We start from the raw sequence: 24,805 nt of genomic DNA, 5'->3' as shown, positions 1-24,805 counted from the left end.
GAGCTTTACATTTACAGCTCAAAAGATTTTGAATAATTTTTTTTTTCTTAAATGGTTTTTGAACACATTTATGTTAAACTGTTTAAAAAATATATTTGTCATTTTATTATGTGTTCTAAAGTAATACTAATACATGTGTTACAACATATAAATTAATAGCACTATTAACGTTCTGTAGTAACTGGTTCCCATGATAAAAGTATACTCTTACATCAAGAACCATTCGTAACGCTTAACCCTTGGTGCAATATACACAGATTTGAGTTAAACAATCAATTTAACTTTACATTTTACAGAAATGCAATAATATTGATCATACAGTTTTAATTCTAACACACAAAATATATTAAATATTCTGGAGAAGGAAGCAATAACCTAAATATGTCTTTATATCTGTAAAACATTCAGAACTTTTATTTAAATTTGTCTTTTTATTTTTAAAGTAAATAGAAGATCATTATATGAGATTTGCTTCTATTAACAAACAATTAGTTACGCCTCTATAAATAACTCCGTGTTGACATCATATGTTTGTTCGACATAGAAATCACAATTTGTATCAGTTCTTGTTGAAAAAACGTTCCTTGGGTCGACCTTCAACATCTGACATTGTTTCGTGGTTCGAAACCAGTTGACGGCGGTGCACGTATCGCTGTCACGACGCTGTAGACACATTAAGGTACAGGCCAAGGCGCTGGTCGTGGTGGTTGTGTGGTAAGGGGCAGCTTGGAGGGCAGAGTTTTTAAACATCGAAAATTTGTTGTCTAAGTGGGCCGCATAGCTGACCATGACTTTCACCTCACAAAAGTTTAAATAATCTAGAGTGTATCTGTTACAGGAAAGCAAAGGGATATATATATATATATATATATATATATATATATATATATATATATATATATATATATATACTGCGAAAACATCAATCTGACCGTTTTGGCACTTTGGGAATTTATTGAGTACAATCCATTGACAGTTTCTGCCAAATGCCCATATCGGCCCCTCTTTCGCATTAAATCATTGGATTATACTAAAATGAATATAATAGTTACTGATTATCAGGTTTTGCCGATTAGTAATTATAATTAGGCTCTTAACTCTAGGCTTAGAAATTGCCTTAGAGTTGTTTTTACGTTTTAAAATAATTTGTTTGAAAAATAAGCGACTACGTTGTAGGTGTTAAACGAATAGATAGGTCTTTGTTGTGTCTATAGGTTTTTTTTTTTTTGGTTATCTTAGTACTTAGTCAAATATCGTTACACATTTTTGTTATTTAAAAAAATTTGGACAGCCTAGCCCACACAATAAAAAAAGGTAAGTTTCATCCCATTTAATAAACCAAACACACCTTCACATGATTGGTGTTAATACTACTTTAGCATTGCATTAATCAAAAGCTAAATACTTTCCTACCTGATAAATCGAACAAATCTCCCCATGATTGGTGTAGTACAGTTCTGTGTGAACATCTCCCCCAGGCCCAAAGGTTCTGTTCTTGCGTAGCACACCTCGCCAGATGCATTTGGGAAGTTGGGAGATAATCTTGGGTCAGTTTTAAACACGTCGAACTGGTAGTTTTTTGTTCTCTGTGATGGATCCTTCTGGTCACCTCTGTAATCAGTATGAGCATGTGTATGGCTATGTGTATGGCATGTGTATGGCTATGTGTATGGGCATGTGTATGGGCATGTGTATGGCTATGTGCATGGCATGTGTATGGCTATGTGTATGGGCATGTGTATGGGCATGTGTATGGGCATGTGTATGGCTATGTGTATGGGCATGTGTATGGGCATGTGTATGGGCATGTGTATGGGCATGTGTATGGGCATGTGTATGGGCATGTGTATGGGCATGTGTATGGGCATGTGTATGGGCATGTGTATGGTCATGTGTATGGGCATGTGTATGGGCATGTGTATGGCATGTGTATGGTTATGTGTATGGGCATGTGTATGGCATGTGTATGGGCATGTGTATAGGCATGTGTATGGGTATGTGTATGGGCATGTGTATGGGCATGTGTATGGGCATGTGTATGGGCGTGTGTATGGGCATGTGTATGGGCATGTGTATGGGCATGTGTATGGGCATGTGTATGGCTATGTGTATGGCATGTGTATGGGCATGTGTATGGGCATGTGTATGGGCATGTGTATGGGCATGTGTATGGGCATGTGTATGGGCATGTGTATGGGCGTGTGTATGGGCATGTGTATGGGCATGTGTATGGGCATGTGTATGGGCATGTGTACAGGCATGTGTATGGGCATGTGTACAGGCATGTGTATGGGCATGTGTATGGGCATGTGTATGGCATGTGTATGGTTATGTGTATGGGCATGTGTATGGCATGTGTATGGGCATGTGTATAGGCATGTGTATGGGTATGTGTATGGGCATGTGTATGGGCATGTGTATGGGCATGTGTATGGGCGTGTGTATGGGCATGTGTATGGGCATGTGTATGGGCATGTGTATGGGCATGTGTATGGCTATGTGTATGGCATGTGTATGGGCATGTGTATGGGCATGTGTATGGGCATGTGTATGGGCATGTGTATGGGCATGTGTATGGGCATGTGTATGGGCATGTGTATGGGCGTGTGTATGGGCATGTGTATGGGCATGTGTATGGGCATGTGTATGGGCATGTGTACAGGCATGTGTATGGGCATGTGTACAGGCATGTGTATGGGCATGTGTATGGGCATATGTATGAGCTTGTGTATGAGCATGTGTATGGGCATGTGTATGGGCATGTGTATGGGCATGTGTATGGGCATGTGTATGAGCATGTGTATGAGCATGTGTATGGGTATGTGTATGGCATGTGTATGGGCATGTGTATGGGCATGTGTATGGGCATGTGTATGGGTATGTGTATGGCATGTGTATGGGCATGTGTATGGGCATGTGTATGGGCATGTGTATGGGCATGTGTATGGGCATGTGTATGGGTATGTGTATGGGCGTGTGTATGGGCATGTGTATGGGCATGTGTATGGGCATGTGTATGGGCATGTGTACAGGCATGTGTATGGGCATGTGTACAGGCATGTGTATGGGCATGTGTATGGGCATGTGTATGGCATGTGTATGGTTATGTGTATGGGCATGTGTATGGCATGTGTATGGGCATGTGTATAGGCATGTGTATGGGTATGTGTATGGGCATGTGTATGGGCATGTGTATGGGCATGTGTATGGGCGTGTGTATGGGCATGTGTATGGGCATGTGTATGGGCATGTGTATGGGCATGTGTATGGCTATGTGTATGGCATGTGTATGGGCATGTGTATGGGCATGTGTATGGGCATGTGTATGGGCATGTGTATGGGCATGTGTATGGGCATGTGTATGGGCATGTGTATGGGCGTGTGTATGGGCATGTGTATGGGCATGTGTATGGGCATGTGTATGGGCATGTGTACAGGCATGTGTATGGGCATGTGTACAGGCATGTGTATGGGCATGTGTATGGGCATATGTATGAGCTTGTGTATGAGCATGTGTATGGGCATGTGTATGGGCATGTGTATGGGCATGTGTATGGGCATGTGTATGAGCATGTGTATGAGCATGTGTATGGGTATGTGTATGGCATGTGTATGGGCATGTGTATGGGCATGTGTATGGGCATGTGTATGGGTATGTGTATGGCATGTGTATGGGCATGTGTATGGGCATGTGTATGGGCATGTGTATGGGCATGTGTATGGGCATGTGTATGGGTATGTGTATGGGCATGTGTATGGGCATGTGTATGGGCATGTGTATGGGCATGTGTATGGGTATGTGTATGGCATGTGTATGGGCATGTGTATGGGCATGTGTATGGGCATGTGTATGGGCATGTGTATGGGCATGTGTATGGGCATGTGTATGGGCATGTGTATGGGTATGTGTATGGGCATGTGTATGGACATGTGCATGGGCATGTGTATGGGTATGTGTATGGGCATGTGTATGCACATGTGTATGGGCATGTGTATGGGCATGTGTACAGGCATGTGTATGGGCATGTGTATGGGCATATGTATGAGCTTGTGTATGGGCATGTGTATGGGCATGTGTATGGGCATGTGTATGGGCATGTGTATGAGCATGTGTATGGGCATGTGTATGGGCATGTGTATGGGAATGTGTATGGGCATGTGTATGGGCATGTGTATGGGCATGTGTATGGGCATGTGTATGGGCATATGTATGAGCTTGTGTATGGGGATGTGTATGGGCATGTGTATGGGCACGTGTATGGGCATGTGTATGGGCATGTGTATGGGCATGTGTATGGGCATGTGTATGGGCATGTGTATGGGCATGTGTATGGGCATTGTATGGGCATCTGTATAAGAATGAGAACAAGAACGAGAACGGGAATGAGAATGAGAATAATAGTCTTAGATCAACTCTACTGTCTCAAATGATGCGTATATTAGATCATAATTGTACTTAGTTAATTATTGATAACAAAGGATAAGCAATATTTTTTACCTGTTTGTCAAAATAATCTTTTCCACACTGTACAGACCTCTTAGATCCACCATCCACCATCCAGGATTATCGTTATTCGAGTGTGTGCATTGCTTGGCGTACACATTTGTAGCGTCGGAACCATCGTTTGCTAAATTTGCTGTTAAAGGAACGTCGTTTAACACATATACCGAGCTGATGTAAGATGGTTTGTAAAGAGCAGCGTTATAGAGACTAACAGACACCAAACACACGTTGCTGGAGAAAAGCAGTAGTAAGATCAATGAAGCCATGTTGTTCTAAAACGTCTTAACAATAAACTGAATTTGAACGCGTAGAGTTAATTCTATTTCCGTTTAGGGTGACCATACATAACTAGCTACTCGGGCCCCATTTATTGAACTATAGCCTACATAAATGTATTTAACCGTGATATAAAAATGAGTTTATCAACTAACGCTTTTATTACCTTAGGAAAGTTTCATGTGTGATTTGTCTCACGGGTTCTGTTTCTTAATATATATATATATATATATATATATATATATATATATATATATATATATATATATATATATATATGTGTGTGTGTGTGTGTATGTGTGTGTGTGTGCGTGTGTGCGTGTGTGTATATATATTTATATTTATTATTTATATACAACTCAACATGAATATATACGTTTTCATGAAATACATTACTTATGAGTTTTTGCCTTCTAACAACACGATTTATTTTCCTAAATTTAGGACTGCATTAAGCAACATAAAATTACAAAGATAACATATAACTTGCATTCACAGTTCTTTTATTGTGTTGTGAACAGTGTTTCTTCCAGATTTTTTTCTCCGGGGGTGGGGGCACTTGAAATTTTCGGAGGGGCGGTAGACTTTCTTCGGGGGGGGGGGGGGGCGGACACTGCTAAAATTTTATATTTTCTATATCAATTATATAAATTTCATTTCGTTCGGGGGAGGGGGGAGGGAACGGTAAAAAAATTCGGGGGGAGGGGAGATGCTTGGAAGAAACTCTGGTTGTGAAACCCATCATCTTAGCAATGAAATGCCTCTGTAACATGATTTGTCATATATTCTCTATTGAAAATATTTTTTTTGTAGTTGTGTTTTAGTAGTTTTATAAAATATAAATCATTAATAGACACAACACTCAATTTTAAGATTATACCTGTTCTACTATTTTCACCTTCAGACGTATTCTATTATTTCCAGATACAAACATAACATTTCTATAATGTTATTTCCATATATATCTCAAAAATTGTTTTTTTTTCTTTTTTTTTCCAGACATAGTTATACAATTTATGTTCTGTGATGTCCAGATAAATTTACACGATTTCTGTTGGTTCCAAAAAGTGTCTACAATATTAATGTTTGGTTATTTCCAGATACATCTATGACATGCATGTTTTATTCGTATTCTTCTTCGTCCTTAATTTTATTTATTTCGGGGATTTGAACAAGCCCAACTTCGTGTATGAACTGGACTGTGGTCTCCATATCTACGGGTGCCCTGTATAGTTTTTACCTGAGTGGGGTGTATAGGGGCCAGTGTTTGGATCGCGCCTGGTTGTACAAGGGACAGTCCTGAAGGAAGTGCTCTGCATTATCCGGGTTCACGTCACAAGGGCAAGTTTCACCAAACCCAACTTATAGTTTTTTTTTAAATTTATATGTGCTGTTTCAGTCTGCCGTGGCCTGTTCTGTCTAAAGATAATATTTTGTTATTTGCGTAATATATTCTAAAATCCGTCGTTGTTTGTGTACTTAGGGTGCGTATTAGACCACATTTGAGAGTGTTTGCTTTTTATGATACATTTGATCTATTTTGGATGTATATGTTCTATTATTTCCAGAGATATCTGTAATTTTTTTCTGTTATTTCCAGATATACCTATAAAACGTATGTTAAGTTATTTCGAAACAAACCTATGATATTTATTTTATATATTTTCAGACATAATTATATTTATGTTCTGTTCAGTGGCGTAGCAAGGTCGGGTGTCACCCGGAGCGGCACTTAATGGTGTCACCCCCCCCCCCCCCCCAGAGACGTAGCGACTCTTCTCGGGGACAAACTTTCAATTTTCGATTCGCGCCCCCCCCCCCCCCTCAAACTTTCGATTTGCACCCCTCCCCCGTCACATTTTTCTCTATATATTTTACTATTTTTGCCTTGATGTCACCCCCCCCCCCTAAATGGTGTCAACCGTTCCGCACCCCCGCCCGCCGCCTCGCTACGCCTCTGGTCTGTTACTTTTGACTTACTGTGATATTTATTTACAGCTATTTCATTATATCCTTCCAATCAAGGGCGTTAATCGCAAGTTAAATACCGCCCGACTTGGCGTCGATTAAGTCCCCACTCCATGCAAAATTGAACATCTTACGTTTTGTTCTGTCGTTGATGGTTTGTCGTACTCTCATTACTATTCTAGTGTCAATTTTATTCGTACAGCCACTCTACCGACCGGCACAATAGACGCTATTGTTGTACTAAACCTGGTCTACAAGGAAGCAATGCTTGATGTATATAAATCAATATGGATTGTTTTCAAAAAGCTAATGTTAATAGTATATCGTACAATTCTTAATTTAGATTGGTTTAATCGTTTATTTGTAAAACTACTAAAACATCTATTGATTTTTGCTAACACATTAATTAATAAGGAATGATTACTTAATACCAAGATTATTTTGTGTTTTACCTTTATTTTTTCTGCTGTAGAATATAGGATACAACGCACATAATATGAAATATATTGGATATTTTCAAATGGCAAAAGAAGTGTACTTTAATTAAAGCACAGCTATTCTAAAATCAAAATTCTATGATCTTAAATGTTTATCTTTTTTGTGAAGTGCTAATGTTTGATGCAGTTTTATAATGCTTTACCTACTTTAGCGTGTAGTTTAACAATAAAAATGTAAGTACCGTGTTTTGTTGTGTTGAAACAATATGTAAATACAATTTTTAAATAAAGTCAATTTAAAAAGTTTTTTATTTACAATGCAAATATTTAAAAAAAAATTAATTATTTTATTTTAAGAATTTCAAACAGATGTTTATTTTCGTCATTTAAATAGTACAAACATTATAATAGAGTATGAGTTACAACATGTAATTTCTTAATCGACCCTGTTTCATATTGTAAAGTGCCAATACATCATAGACGAAGCTCATAACCTATAAGTTATTACACTAGGTGCAATTTAAGCAAAACATCCAAACTTTTTCTCCAAAGAACATAATTTAGAAGTTAGCCTGAGGTACGCAGAACAGTAAAAAGTCTTAAAAGTTACTTTTCATTTTTACTTTCAGTAAAAGATCATAATATGAAATCGGTTTCTAATATCAACCAATTAAGCCTCTACATAAAAATCGGTAGTGTCCTTTGTCAGTGTATAACTGATACGTGGGTCGACCTTCAACATCTGACACAGTTTCGTGGTACGAACCCAGTTGACGGCGGTGCACGTATCGCTGTCACGATGTCGTTGACACTGATACATGCAGGCCAAGGCGTTGGTCGTGGTGGTTGTGAGAATAGGGTTAATTGATAAGGAGGAGTTTCTAGAAACTTTGAAGTAGTAGTCTCTGTGGGATGCGTAGCTGACCATCACTTTCACCTCACAAATATTTATAACGTCTGAGCCAAATCTGTTAGAAATTGTATGTATATATATATATATATATATATATATATATATATATATATATATATATATATATATATATATATATATATATATATATATATATATATATATATATATATATATATATATATATATAAACATGGGTTAGGTACTGCGAAATGGAATACGCTCAACGAAAACGAACCTGGTGAATCGAACAAATCTCCCCAATAACGGATTGGTACAGTTCTTTGTGAGCACCTCCCCAATGCCCAGTGATTCTGTTCTTGCGTAGCACACAGCGCCAGGCTCATTGGGGAAACCTCCAGACAACCTTGGGTCAGTTTTAAACACGTCGAATTGGAAAGTCTGTGTTCTAAGTGATGAGTTAAGATCGTCACCCCTGTAACGGTTAAGGACGTTATTGAGAATTAATATGTATTTGTGACAGGACAAATGATCTCAGACACAATATCCCAGACAAAAAAAAATCTCATGAACAAATTATCTCAGGACAAATGATATTAGGACAAAATATATCAGGACAAATGATACCATGGACAAATGATCTCAGACAAAATATTTCCGACAAAATATTTCAGAGATAATATCTCAGACAAAATATCTAATATTATTTTATTTAGGAGATTTTAGTCAATGTTAAAATTGTATTTTAATTGTCAAATGAATTTTATTTGCTTTTTTTTTACACATAATAATTGTAAAATATACTAAATGAATTAGTTAAACTCCACATTTTAAAACGTATTTTATATGTTCTGAAGGTTAAATCTGACTTTTTAAAAGCTTTTTGCGAGGATGTAATTAGAGGTTATAGCTGGGTAATCACCAGTAATACTACTTTGTTTGCATGCACACTATCATTAACATTCCTTCGCAATGACCACTGTCGTTGATATTAGCATTTGTTACGTGTGACCGAAATATCACTATTGACTTAAGATTATTTTTGTTTTGGGCGGATGTCTTCTATCATAGGGCATGTGTCCGCCAACAAAGCGAGTGGCCACCTTGCTGCATAAGTGTGTTTTCATAGCCCCATCATCAATAGATGAGCTAACCCTTTGATGTAGTTACGTTTACTTAATACGGTAGGATTGTCTCATGTCCGGCAAGCCGACCTACACTGTTTATCGAAACTTAGTTTAGATCTACCAATACTATATTTATAATTGTAATTTTAATATGATTATTGTTATGTGACCAACCTATGCGACTAAACTTTTCTCACATTATTATGTGTAAAAAAATAAAAATAAAAAACCAAATGACAATAGTTTTTTAAAATGTAAAACAAGTTAATAAAAAGTCTAGTGACAATTTAAGCGCAATTTCCTTATGTTATCCATAACAATTTTTAATTTTTTGTGACCGAACGAAAGGATATTTTTTTGCGCTAAAAAAAAGACAACTATATTAACCTATATCAACGGAAATAGTTTTATTTTAACGAGTAGGCCTACAAGATGCTCAGTTTAAAAAAGTAGTAAATATCATCCTAGGCCTACACGATGCTCAGTTTAAACAAGACGTATAATGCTGGGGTGCGTTTAAGCTAGGAGAACGATCGGTTTGTAGGTGTTCAACACTAATAATTAAGAACGAAGAAGAAGAAGAGAAGATTGGTAAATGTTTCAAGTCGCTAATATATGCCGAGATACGGGCAAAAAACTGCATTTTGTCGAGTTTTTTTGGCTTTTCCGGGAAATCCAGGAAGGAATTCCGGGAATTTTTTTGGCCCACAATCATCCTCGGAACTTGTTTAACATATTTGCTTTTGAAACTAGTCCTCGATATTGCTACGTTGTGGAGGAAATACGACTTAAAGCTGGGGACACACATCCATCCAGAAATGACGAGTTAATAATCGCAATTGTCCGTATGGAAATTGCGCTAAAAATATTTAGCTGTGAGAATTTTTGTCTAAGATTTTTTGTCTGAGATCATTTGTCCTGATATCATTTGTCCGTGAGATATTTTGTCTGGGATGTTTTGTCTAAGATCATTTGTTCTCAGACCATTTGTCATGGAATCATATATATATATATATATATATATATATATATATATATATATATATATATATATATATTATAATTAGCAGCCTGCAATACTATCATAATTTCAAAGCAGTAATAGTTTTAGTTTCGACAGATGTCGGTAAACTATTTTGCAAAAAAAAAGATATATGGTAGTAATTCAATGAATAGAAATTAAAGTCGAATGTTTGTTTAAATGGTATTAAATACCTGTTGATTAGAACAATCTGCTCCACACTGTAGAGTCCTCTCAGATCCACCATCCACCAGCCTGGGTTACACACATTTGTATGAATGCAGTGCATGCTACTTAAACTCACATCGTCATAGCCGTCGTTCGCTAAATTTGCCGGATAAGAAGGTATGAATGGATATTCTGAGCATTGGTAAGCTGGTTTGTATAGCGCTGCGTTAAAGAAACTCTCAGACACCCAACACATGCATATCATGAAAAGAACAAATATCAAGAACAAGCGCGACATTTTACCTAAACACTGCCTGCTCAATGAAACGAAGTGCGGAACTAATCTTCCTTGTAAATTACGGAGTGACCGTTAAGTAGCGCAGTCGAGCCCCTTCTTAAATTCATATAAATATAAACAAATAAACAAATAAACAAACAAATAAACAAACTAAATTAGTTAATTAATTAAAAAAATATTTAAAAAGTAAGTGAGTAAATAAATAAGTAAGTAAGTAAGTAAATACAGAAATAAATAAATAATATCATAATATTTATTTTACATAAGTTTAGTACTATCAACTAGGGATACAAATTACTTACCCAGATTACTTAAAATTGTTTTAGTCATCCTTTTCTTTTCGCTCATTTTCTTTTATATAAGAGACATTTTAATAATGACATTAAGGTTATACCGAAAACCAAACATCGTCTTAAATTACTTGTTTTCAATTATATTAAAAAAAAAATTGTGAATATTTTATAATTTATGACTTTTGTAGACAACAATCATAATTATTTGGTTCGTACATAACTTTAGATATTTCCAAATCTAGAATTCATTACATAAACAGAAATGGTAAAATAAATAGCACAATACCTTTTCATTGAAGGAAATGCACCATGACGTAACTAAAACGAAAAGCTTTACATTTTATCTCGACGAAATGGAACTACGTATACGTGTTCTAAATGATTGGCTGAACGCTCGAGTGAAGCAATTGAATTAAAGGAGGAAATGAAAGAATACTAAAAATATATACAAAACAATATGTTTTACATGTCTGCATCAATATTTAAGTTAAAATTAATATATTGCAGTTATTAGTTACACGTTTGTGAATTAACCTTCGCACATGACTTGTCCATCCACTGTATAGTTTTTGTGTCCAATAAAGCATGTACATCTATAACCTCCATCTGTGTTTGAACAATTTTGTTGGCAACCGTTCAGTGTTTTATTGGAGCATTCATCAATGTCTGTGAGAACACATTCGATCAATAAATTGCATAAGCCTATATGCTTACTTAGTTCTCTAGAAAACAGAGTGACACAGAATATTGTAGCTTTGGGAAAAGGGCTGAATATATTTTAGAGGATGGAGTTATGAAAGTGCTGCATCTCCCACACATACTCGAAATTGCGTCACTCGGTTCCGATTTCTATTCTCCCCATATATGACCTTTATTGCAAGCAAAATGAAATTTATATTTACACGATGTAAGTATTTATGATATCTTGTTGCAACACTATTTTGAAGAGTGCCTTGTCTTAAATGTACTTAATTTTCGCACCATTGTAAAAACATCAAAGCAAGCTGAGGTATTTTCTAAAGTACCTCTTTCAGTTAACCATTTAAAAAAACATGTAGGCTCTATTTATATTGTGACTTTACTGCTTTTAGTGGTCGGGTGTATATCAATATGTATATTAATAAGTTATTTATATATTTTAAATTTATCTCAGCTGTTTAGCACATCAACAGTTTGAATGGTTTCAATATAATATGAGCTACAAAACACACACACACACACATATATATATGTATATATATATATATATATATATATATATATATATATATATATATATATATATATATATATATATATATATATATATATATACATATATATATATATATATATATACATATATATATACATATATATATATATATATATATATATATATATATATATATATATATATATATATATATATATATATATATATTCTTTAGTTCTGCTATAAGGTTAAGCAAGTATTTAAACCGACAGAAGTTAAAAAAAAAATGATCAATAAATTAAAGTTTGGATTAAGATTTAAAAAAAAATTACGAGTTTAAAATGTATTCTAAACTTTGTTGCTTGACAACCCAACCTACCAGTGTAACTTATTGTCACTAAAGTCAAAACCCATCCTACTATGTGCGGAATGTCGATAATTGACATTCCCTTACCCGCAATTAAAATCATCAAGAAGATCGTACAATATATTTTCTAAGTGTGCTACAGTCTGTGCTGTCTATTAAAATGTACTAACTTTAATGTGTATGTAGCACCTCAAAAGAAATTAACTATAATGAGTATCAAGTAAACATTTACCTTTACACATTACCTGCCCGTCCACTACCTGGGACAGGTAGCCTTCAAAACACGAACAGGTATAACTCTCGTATGTGTCGGTACATGCTTGTTGACAATCGTTCAATGTTGCATTTGCACATTCATCTATGACTGAAAAATACGTTTCAAGTTTAATTTATAAAGGTGTTTGAAAAACGGCATAATTTTTTGGTGTGAATTAATGAAATGATAAAAAATAATAGTGGGTCTATACATATTTATGTGTGTTTATTGCCTCATGTTTTGATTGGAACTATGATTAACCTACAAATTAAGCCGTTATATTCCTTAATTATGTTATTTTTCCAATTCGGAATTTTATTTTTCGCTCAAAGGATTGAATGTTCAAAACATAGTAGCTTAACAATTCTTGAAAACTAGGACTAGATTTAAAAATATAAGCGTTCAGGTAAAGGTAAATGCAATAATAACAAAATGTTAACACAATCTAGCTAGATCGAGTAATTTTGATATGGATATCTCGAGTGAACACAAAGGTATATGTGCGCTGATTAATGATGTCTTACACTTATAAATATTTTACCACTTCAATTGTCTGTTCATTTGTTTATCTCGTTGAACTATGTGTGTAAAAATTGCATGTAGGGCCTATATATACTTAAAATTAATATAAAAGATCGCCATCCAATAAAAATTACAACAATTCTATTAACAAGAATATACGACTAAAATTACATCGTATCACAACACATGAAAACTTAACACAATGCAGACATTAATTTCACGGACACACTGTCCAGGTGTGAAATTTCGATATTGCTGAACACCAGAATCTGTTTTTAAATGTTGTTTCCTTATTTCAGTTTATGTCATACTTTCATTATTTTAGTTCAAATCAACTCGATAATAAATGTCCTAATCACATACTATATTTCAAATATTATTCTATAATGATACTATAATCTCATATGCATAGAAACAGTAAGGTCACGGCAGAAATTCGACTGTGTACACATTCGTAAAATATTTCAATCCTGTGTCTCTAAAAAACTTTGATAAAAAATAAGGGCACCAACAGTAACACAGTCATCGATTTCACAAGCCAAACAAAAGTGCAACATGTACATAGTACATCAAGTAACTAGATTTCAATCGTACTGGAATTCTCTGCTAGTATTAAGGAAAGGTAGAAACAATATGAGAATCGCAGCGAGTTCATCCTAACTTACAACTTACACATTTTTCCTTACCTATGTCTAGTAGGATTACAAGTTTTATACATAAAGGATACAAAAATTGCTCAGTTATATTAGTGTGAACAATTCTTACTTTGAAGATATATAATATAGATATATAAACTTAACCAGGATAAAAAGAAGAACCTAAAAAATGCTGGAATCTAGCAAACATCAATGTCTAGTTAAAACGAAACAAGTGTCAGTAAAACCAGAAAAAGCAACACAGGTATGTACTGACTAATGGATCTTGGAGTAAAATTTAAAATGCTTGATAAGAACGCACATTTATTTGAGAATAAATGAAATTATTTCACCAAAAATAGTTTCATTACCAGCAGCAGCTACTGCCTAATGTTAAATTATAATTGTGATGACTTTAATTACAATGTTTATTAACAATGTTTAACTACAACGAAACACATATAAAATCTACTTACAAATGACCATTTCGCAAATGAAGGACCACTGTTCAAAACATGAGGTGTCAACCCAGTCAGCATACCGAAGCAGAGCGCAGTTTTCACTTAATCCACCTCCAGGTTCACCTACATAAATAAAACTAAAATGACGACTGCCAGAAACCGAGTTATTTCATAGAAAAGTCTCGAATTCGCTTCCATATGTAACGGATAGGTGACAATTGCCAAGATAATAACTCAAGAACTGCATATGTGACAGAAACAAATTCAGGTAGGATACTTTACTTTCCTAGGGTTATTTATCACCCAAAAAAATAATATGTTAAACTATATTTAAACTGAAATTCTATATAATATACTTACATATATTAATATTTCTATCTCTAACCAAATAAAGGGTAGATGTATATGAGTATATGTTATATATATATATATATATATTTGTATATATAAATATATATATATATATATATATATATATATATATATATATATATATATATATATATTTGTGTATATATATATTTGTGTATATATATATATATATATATATATATATATATATATATATATATATATATATATATATATATATATATATATATATATATATTTGTGTATATATATATATATATATATATATATATATATATATATATATACACAAATATATATATATATATATATATATATATATATATATATATATATATATATATATATATATATATATATATATATATATGTGTGTGTCTGTGTGTAATTGTGAGTATATCTACGTGTGAGTCTGTGTTTGTGTCCATGTGTGTACGTGCTGTGTATCTGTGTTTGTGTGTCTGTGCCTACGGCTACTGGTACGGGCACAGCCATAGACATAGACACGGGCATGTACATGGGCATGGGCTTGGGCATGGGTATGGGCATGGGTATAGGTATGGTTATGGGTATGGGTATGGGTATGGTTATGGGTATGGGTATGGTGTGGGTATGGTGTGGGTGTGGGTGTGGGTATGGCGTGGGTGTGAGTGTGGGTGTGGGTATGGTGTGGGTGTGGGTATGTTGTGGGTGTGAGTGTGGGTATAGTGTGGGTGTAGGTATGGGTGTGGGTATGGTGTGGGTGTGAGTATGGTGTGGGTGTGGGTATGGGTGTGGTGCGGGTTTGGGTGCGGGTGTGGCTGTGGGTGTGGATATGGTGTGGGTGTGGGTATGTTGTGGGTGTGAGTGTGGGTGTGGGTATGGGTATGGTGTGGGTGTGGGTATGTTGTGGGTGTGAGTGTGGGTATGGTGTGGGTGTGGGTATGGTGTGGGTGTGGGTGTGGGTATGGTGTGGGTGTGGGTGTGGTGTGGGTGTGGTGTGGGTGTGGGTGTGGGTGTGGGTGTGGGTGTGGGTTTGGGTGTGGGTGTGGGTTCGGGTGTGGGTATGGGTATGGGTATGGGTATGGGTATGGGTATGGGTATGGGTATGGGTATGGGTATGGGTATGGGTATGGTGTGGGTGTGGGTATGGGTATGGTGTGGGTGTGGGTATGGGTATGATATGGGTATGGACATGGATATCAATAAAACAAAAACGTACCATATCCCCATAATGTGAATGTATATGGTGCTCCATCTAACCATTTCCATTCACCTTCCTGTTGTTCATCAGTCAATCCAATCCAAGCATGGTAATTGATTGCTCTGTACTGACCTGAGCAATTGATAAACATCAAATAACTATATCGTCTAAATTTCAAGTTGAATAATAATTTACATGTAAAACTGAAAGTTACGTTTAAAAAGGAATCGATTAAATGTTTTTAATATTGCTAAGATAATTTATTTCTGAACATGCCTATCAATTCACACAAAACATCAGAATGTATTTTGACAGAAGCTAAGTGTGTAAGAATAAATTTCAGTGTCCGTTTAAGTTAAAACTAGTTACTAAAAATATAGTCGCTCTCATCTTGTGATGTGATGGTAACTAAACTTCCGTTGTTTGCCAAGCAAATATTCTGAGCTTCACGCATGGTTACACGCATGGATACATAAGAATAGTAGACATCTGTTCCGTTTCTTCTCTGCCACGTAAATGTTGAGGCTGAAAGACAAATGGAAAAAGTAATGCCAACGGCTTAGAATACCCTTAAATCTAAGATTAAACATTTTAATGTATACTTTTCTAAAACTTGGTAGATTAAGCCCAGACACCACACATGTTTCGACAGTTTAAATTTTTTCTACTAGTATGGGTTTAACATTAATTCTGATAGTAATACCATTTAGCTATCTAACCTTAACGTTTCCAACCTCTACAGCCAACGGTAATCCGTTTATTGCGATGTGAAACATGGCACCGCCCATCAAATTTTCACACTACTACGCGGACAGCGGCTATCTTCGAACGTGTGCTACGTGATCTGTTGCCAACGAGGCAACGTAAAGTATACAGCAACCTATCGGCCATGCACTTGTGTACACGCTGATGTAGCGACCTTTATTTTGTTCTACAAATAAGTGGGATAAACGTTGTTTTCTACCAAGTAAAATTTGATGTCAAACTCCATATAATTGCATGCGCGTAAAAATAATGAATCTGAAGAGATTCAATGATACGTTTGACCAATCATACAAAAGTACAGTAAATCATAATAATCTACGATAGGTTGCAACTAAACACCTGTGCTAAGCAGCCATCTTGTTTCTAGACTAACAAAACAATCGCCTGTCTCGTTTGTTTACTTCATTTGCGTAGTATAATCTTCTATTTGTTGTTTTAAAGTTATAAAACAACATTAAGTTTAATAATTGAAACTTTGCCTAGAAATCTACTTTTGATTGTCACTGGAACACTATTAAACACTGTTTCGTACGCTTTATACTAAGCTTAAACAATGCGTCATGTACATGTCTGTCTGTTTAAAGAATGTACTGTTCATCCCGTTTATCCCCCTCATCCCCTTCTCGCCATTCAACCAACGGCCGGTTTATAATCTTGTTAAGGCATGCTGTGATAGGCTTGAACGCGTTCATCAGGCTTTACATCGCACTGTATACGACACATAAGTTAATGTGTATGCCAATCTCTCCGCATATGGTTTGCTAGCAACGAATGTAAATACGAGATGGGACAGCTGATAAATATTCACTTAGGCCCTGTACTTGACCCTATCTACACAGATGTGTTATTCACGGTTGATTGAACATTGGTAATCTATGGCTGATCGGTTCTTCACGCTCTTTCCAGCGATGGGGTGGGATGGAGGGGCGTGTCTAGCCTCAAGCGTTGTACCCAGTGTCGTGTAGTAGGCTATTATCAGAAGGCAATAAACTTGCGTAAGCTACAATTTAAGTAGGGATAGACATTGTATAGAAGTGAAAAGACCGGCTAACAAACAAAACTTAATCTGGTTTGATGATAGTTGTTCTGTGAATAACAATCAAATGATAGGATGTGTAAGACTTAATAGTCATTAATTAATTTCCTGTTGTATACATATTTTCTGCTTACACAGAAAAATCTATCTAAAACAACATAAATCAACGCGTATTGCATTAGCCAAATGGTTCTTACACACATAAAAAGAAGTCCTTTTCTGTTTTCTATAAGAGGAAACGCACAGTGCCTTTTTCCGCCTTTCTTTTCACGTTTTCTCAACTTTGCATTTTTACTCAAAATTCAACATTCAAATCGCTAAGGCTTTAAAAACCCTTTGTCATACAAGTTTGAATCATTTCACATCCATTAAGCATTATACCATCTACAAAACTACGTTTGTACATTAAGTTTACTACAATGCTCTAGAAAATATTGATATTTATGTGGCACCACCCCTTAATTTTTGTACATACATTTACATAATTTTTTTATTAAAAATTGAGTACGAGCTATCGCAATGAACAAACGTATAAATGAATAGTTTGGTTTGAGAAATCTAAATCTTTCATCCGCTTTTAAAAGTTTCTTATGGGAACAAAGTTTGAATAGGTGTTAGTTTTCACACCTTTTCGCGGTTTTCATAGCAACCAGTACTGCTATTTACGGCCATATATTATTTTTATCTATAGTTTAACAACTAATAACATATGAACTTATTGAACACCCAGAAATGTGTTAAATAAAAAAAAATTCTATCCGTGGTGCCTATCCTTAATCGATTGATTGGTTGGTTAGTTGATTGGTTAATTGATTCATTGATTCATTGATTGATTGCCTTATTGTTTAATTGCTTCATTGCTTGATTGGTTGGTTGATTAATTGGTTGTTTGTTTATTTGGTTGATATATTGATTATTTGATTCTTCAGCTGATTAATTAATTAATTAATTAATTAATTAATTAATTAATTAATTATTTACTTGATTGATTGATTGATTGATTGATTGATTGATTGATTGATTGATTGATTGATTGATTGATTGATTGATTGATTGATTGATTGATTGATTGATTGATTGATTGATTGATTGATTGATTGATTGTTTGATTGATTGCATCAAGCTGCATAAAAAACGAGATACATTTTTTATAAAAACGGTAATAACAATGGGAATTACTTCTCAAAACAAAGCTATGAAAATTTATTTCATCAGTTGTTTTTTTAAATTGCTTATTTCCCAAGCAGTCTGACTAACGTAAACCATCTACTACCCTGGGACCACCATTTGGTTGATTATTTGTTTATATAAATTGAAATATTTTAACTTACCAAATGTTCCCAGGTTGAGCATAATAAATAATATTAGGTACATTCTTGTAATTTGATATTTTCCTAGAAATAAAAATATGAAAAAGGCTAAAAATAATTTTATGCAATATACTGAAACATTAGCTATTGATTTTAAATAATTTTAAGAAATTCAACATTTCAATTCTTTGTCTGGTGCAGTAACAGACAGTTCGATTTTAAGCATAGTAAAAAACTTAGCAATGGCATCAAGATAAAAGATAGTTTGCAACTACGAAAAATATTGCGAATTGCAACATCCCAGAATGCTATAAAATGATATATATGTAATACTTTTTACATTTATGTGTTGTGTAATTTACTATCTTGATTGTGTGTTTAACTGTAGATTATACGTTTTATGTTATAAATATTTTCTTTTATTAAATACTGTTATAGATTGTACTTAAAGTGTATTTATTAGGAGTGAACACTGAGTGTGACAGTAGAATGCATGGCCAAACGGAAGTGACTGGATTCATCCGATTTTAAATATTTTTTCTCTGATTTTGCTCACAGAGTGTAGTGTGAGAATTAGACGGTATAAAATAAGGTGTGTAGTTGAGATGTTTGGGGTGTCATCTAAGATTAATGTAAGCTGGTACTACGTCCGTCGACAGAGAGAGATTATTTTTCAAGTATTTTGTATTAAGCATTATTTCCACTATGGATGTGATTACAATTTTAATGTTCAAACCAGAAAGGCTGATGCTTGATTTAGCATATATGAAGAACAAACAACCACTGTGTATCTCAATAATCACAAATTGTAACAATTGTGTCAAAAGTGGTTGTAATTTACAAATTCTAATCAGAAGCGTCTTCATTTACACGAAGTGATCTTTATTTACACGTCGTAAACTTGGAATCAAAAGTCGTTATGAATGCAAATTAAATAAACCGGGAGTGATCTCCCCTAAACTTTCTCGAATATTCTTATATAAAACAACAGGGGATGGGAACTAGGGCTATAGACATGATTTTTAATCCATTTTAAATACTTAAAGTTTTAAAAATAGAATAAAATCTCGTAGACAAAAGAATTGCACACCAAGTGAACGCGAAATAAAAAACCGGGAGTGATCTCCCCTAAACTTTCTGGAATATTCTAATATAACACTACGGGGGATGGCAACTCGGGATATAGACTTCTAGACATGATTTTAATCCATTTTAAATACTCAAATTTTTAAAAATAGAATATAATCTAGTAGAAAAAAGAAATGCACAACAAGTGAACGCTAAATAAAGATGTGCATAATAGTGCGCAATATTATTAGTACTTTATAAATTTAAATGCGTTTTTTGAGAAATCGGAAATAGCGTAACTAAGTACTTCCGGTGAACGGAAATTACTCAAAATTTGACAGAAGGTGGAGAATTATATCTTTTATTTACATATCAATAATTCATTTATCTATCTGAAATAGTACTCAAGTTATAGGCTTTTGAAAAATTCAAAGTAGAAAAAGTACCACTTCCGGTTATCAGAAATCGCTCACAAGGTGATACGGATCTACGATTTTGATAAAAATACTTATATATGAAATTTCATCAACCTAGCTGTAACGGTACTCAAGTTATCATGTTTACACATGGACACACACACACACACAGACAGCAGACGGACAGACAGACACACAGACATACGGACAAGATTGCAAAATTATGTTTTTTCGTATCATTGAGGTGTAAAACGTCGAGATTTGTAAAAATCTCAATTTTTTTTTTTGCACGATTACAAGACTTTCTCTATAGGCTACTTTGTATATACGAGAAAGTAAAAAACATTCATGAATTCATTAATGAGTTAAAACGCCAAATCTCCCCTAAACTTTCTCGAATATTCTTTTATAAAATAACAGGGGATAGGAACTCGGGCTATAGACATGATTTTTAATTCATTTTAAATACTTAAAGTTTTAAAAATAGAATAAAATCTCGTAGACAAATTAATTGCACACCAAGTGAACGCCAAATAAAAAAGCGCATAATAGTGCGCAATATTATTAGTACTTTTAAAATTTACATTAGTTTTTTGAGAAATCGGAAGTAGCGTAAAGTACTACTTCCAGTCAACGGAAATTACTCAAAATTTAACAGAAGATATAGAATTAGATCTTTTACTTACATGTGAAATTTCATGTATCTATCTGAAATAGTACTCAAGTTATAGGCTTTTGAAAAATTCAAAGTAGGAAAAGTACCACTTCCGGTTATCGGAAATCGCTCTAAAGTTGATACGGATCTACGATTTTGATAAAATACTTATATATGAAATTTCATCAACCTAGCTGTAACGGTACTCAAGTTATCGTGTTTACACACGGACAGACAGACAGACAGACACACAGACACACAGACATACGGACAAGATTGCAAAATTATGTTTTTCCGTATCAGTGAGGTGTAAAACGTCGAGATTTGTAAAAATCTCGTAATACAAATCTCGATTTTTTTTTTGCACGATTACAAGACTTTCTCTATACTTCGTATATACGAGAAAGTAAAAAGGAGAGAATAAAAGGTCAGCTAAATAAAAGAATAAACAGTGGATTGGTTTGGTGAGGTCGTTATCAAGAGTGCAGGAAACAACAATCAAATGTTTTTATTGCGATAAAAGAGGACTCATGAAATCTAAAAGTTGGTACAGATTGGCTGATCAAAAAAGAGACAGCAATTCAAATAGACCTATAGGCCTATTTAGTACACATAAAAATAGCAAGAATTTCAAAAGGCGTGTATCTCAAGAATGCAACAAAAACTATAAACAGAAGTCAAAATAACAAATTTATATACACTATAAAAAATTATGAGAGACTTAGAAACAGTAATAACGTATGTATTAAATTGGTTTATATACCAAGTAAGCAGACACAAAGGTAGTAAACTGCTAGCGTAGATCAGAAACCTACGCAGAACGACATGGTACAGATCGACAATTAAAATGGTGCTAATAGAGGAGCAAAACTCTACATCAACTAAATAAACGAAGACAGGCAAAATAAATTAAGTAAATTGTGACAGTATGCTAACTAGAAGCTTTACGTACAATACAAGGGAGAGATAGCAATAAGGTCATGAACTATATAAGGGTTAAAACAAACGTAATTGATTCAGATATTTATTGTTTGTATAAATATGAAAGCATTATGCAATACAAGTTGAAGAATGTTTACGATAAATACTTTAAATAACTTATGTAAACAGGTATACACTTGAGAACTATTATATCACATATAAATATAAGCAGGAAGTCTTAATACATGACTGAAATATATGTTTTATAGCCTGTCAATCGCAGGAATGTAATAATGTGTTGTGACCCAGATTCATTGTATGTGGGTCTCCAACCGAGACGGAGAAAAAAAATTAATCAATCGTGAAAATAGAATACTTGACGTTGAAATGTGTGTGTGTGTGTGTTTGTGTGTGTGTGTGTGTGTGGAGGGGGGATGACTAAGCTATCCCTATTTTCAAAACCTTATGAGATGAATTTTGTTTGAAGTTGATTTGTAAAATTATTTGATACATATGAAGATGAGTCCTGTGTCATATAGGATGAATGGCATGTTGCAATTTTACATTTTACTTCAATCAATTGGTAATTAAACTGTTTTCTTATTAATATATTATTTCGTCACACTCGATGCAGTTGTATATTAAAAATAATTTTAAACTGACACATTTTACTCATCAGTTTTTAATTAATGTTGATTTTTTAAGGTTCAGTATATGAACAAATTGTTCCACTGTCGAATAAAATTTCGGAAAATATCGAGACTAATATCTGGTCTTATCATCTTGTCACATGTGTTTTTACACATTTTGTTATTATGTGCGATTCACCACACATAGGCTATGTGCATTTTTTCTTCACTCTAAATTTGATGACCACAACTCAATAGTTTAAACTGAATGTTTTTTCCCGCTCCAGTAGTGTGAGCTGCAAGATTTGTATTTTCTGGCGCAAGATCCCGAAAAAATTGGTGCATAAAATGAAACTTAAAGGGGGGACATGTGGATGTACTTAAATATTTTTTTTTTGTTTTGAGTGAATATTCTGTTACAGTGGAATGTATTGCCAACGGAAAAAAGTGGGTGAGCAATTATTTATGTTTTATTCGTTTCTCTGATTGCGCTCACTGAGTGTAGTGTAAGAACACGACAATATGTATAGTGTGTGATTTCCGTGTTTGGAGTGTCATATAAGGTGTGTAATTGAGATTGTCTGGTTGTCATTTGAGATGAATGTAAGCTGGACATTCGTCCATCGACTGTAAGAACGAATGTAAGTACGCTGCTATCGAGTATGTATTCTGTATCGAACATTATTTCTATTATGTACCGAGTTTATTCAATTTATTGTAAACATACACATTTAAAGTTCAAACTAGAAAGTCTTATGTTTGATTTATCTTCTAAAATGTTTTCACGATGTTAACCTTAGTCTAAAGGCTGTCAAAGGTTTTATTGTACCCTCTAGACTTTCAAAATACACACACGAGCACATAATAAAAAAAAGTCCTAGATATGTTTTCCAACACTTAATAACACTGAATCAACATACCTCAACGGGATTTTCACATTTAAACTGCCAGTATTTATTTAACTATAGCAGCATACTAACTGTAAACACAGCTTCCAGTCTACAGGTACACAAAACAACCGTTATATAACACGCAGGCTTATAGACACGACAAATCGTATCCAGCTTATAAATAGCCTTTGTACCATCAAGTAAGTAGGTCTCAATACCGTACACTACGTGTTCAGTCGTGTAACATAATAGGTTTTAAGCTTTCCTAAAGGTTGAATTAGCATTATTTCGAGTAGTAATTCTTATAAGCAGCATATTTTCTTTTCTGAATTAAAACAGTGTTGCTTTTCTAGTTTAAAAAATGCTCTTGTTTTCTAAATTCATTTCTAATATATAAAGCTCAATTCTGTATGTAACATGTAATAAGTTTGTCGTTGACATACTTGGATGGATTTAAGTGTTAGATTATTATCGTGCTCATAGTCTAAATTTATGAGTAAAAAATTACTATTGAAAGTGTTGGGAAATAATTTTCATTTTTCAAACTGATAGTAATAATTGTCGGCATGTTCGTTAAACACAATTTAAAAAAAATATCATCTTTTACAAAAACTCTAATTATGTCTGAAAATTATTTATATTTAGTCCTTTAGCACTTACTTCCCTTTGATAAATTAGGAGACACAATTACTTCCCTTTATAAAACATTGCATTAGTGGAAAAGAATTTACTTTTTATTACTTTGTTTTGGTGTTGGGAAAAAAATAATTACATAATTATCGGGGATTGATCAAGTGCAAATGTTGTAGTTATTTTAAGGATAAGCTTGGAGTATTATAATTGTTCATTTGGTTTGATTTGGCACCTACGTTCTTTTAAGTGAGTGCAAAAGACTATGAATAAGTTAGGGTACTATAGTCGTTTATTAAGGTGAAACAGGCGATTCTGCCCCGGGCTAGACTGTGAGCACTTTGCGTTTATGTTCGCGTTTGTGTTTTCTTTGTGTTTAGGTTGGGTTTAGTGGTTGCGTTTTGATTTGGTTCGTTTTTGTTCTTTCTTTTTTCGTTTTCGTTTGTGTTTTTTTTCTTTGGGTTTGTATTTGTGTTTGTGGTTGGTTTTGCGTTTGGATTTGGTTTGTTTTCGTTTGCTTTTTCGTTT

General features: G+C 34.2%; 1 protein-coding gene across 2 annotated transcripts; it reads right to left on the bottom strand.

The window, feature by feature from the left end:
* Positions 1-11,444: 11,444 nt before the first annotated feature.
* LOC131930948 (lithostathine-1-alpha-like) lies at positions 11,445-23,787 on the bottom strand. Of its 2 annotated transcripts, XM_059287631.1 has the most exons (7): positions 23,678-23,787; positions 19,090-19,152; positions 16,327-16,482; positions 15,976-16,089; positions 14,418-14,525; positions 12,761-12,892; positions 11,445-11,632 (listed from the first exon to the last, which is right to left on the bottom strand). In XM_059287631.1, the coding sequence occupies exons 2-7, from the start codon at positions 19,130-19,132 to the stop codon at positions 11,496-11,498; spliced, it is 690 nt and encodes a 229-aa protein (XP_059143614.1). In that variant the 5' UTR covers positions 19,133-19,152; positions 23,678-23,787; the 3' UTR covers positions 11,445-11,495. The 2 variants fall into 2 exon arrangements, with proteins under 2 accessions (XP_059143614.1, XP_059143615.1); XM_059287632.1 differs by lacking the exon at positions 19,090-19,152 and having other exon boundaries at positions 23,678-23,757.
* Positions 23,788-24,805: the final 1,018 nt, after the last annotated feature.

The sequence above is a fragment of the Physella acuta genome, unplaced genomic scaffold (assembly GCF_028476545.2).
Source record: "Physella acuta isolate Inbredline_101_S28 unplaced genomic scaffold, ASM2847654v3 ptg000102l, whole genome shotgun sequence".
Taxonomy (NCBI): Eukaryota; Metazoa; Mollusca; class Gastropoda; family Physidae; genus Physella; species Physella acuta.
The sequence above is the reverse complement of the archived record's forward strand: the minus strand, read 5'-3'. Positions and strand labels throughout refer to the sequence as shown.

Bases quoted from the DNA above. Each gene is read 5' to 3' on its own strand.
- LOC131930948 (XM_059287631.1), bottom strand. From the start codon at position 19,132: ATGTACCTAATATTATTTATTATGCTCAACCTGGGAACATTTG. The intron at 14,526-15,975 runs GTACGTTTTTGT...TTATTTATGTAG, and splicing joins ATTCACATTATGGGGATATG to GTGAACCTGGAGGTGGATTA. The intron at 12,893-14,417 runs GTAAGTAGATTT...CGTATTTTTCAG, and splicing joins CATTTGCGAAATGGTCATTT to TCATAGATGAATGTGCAAAT.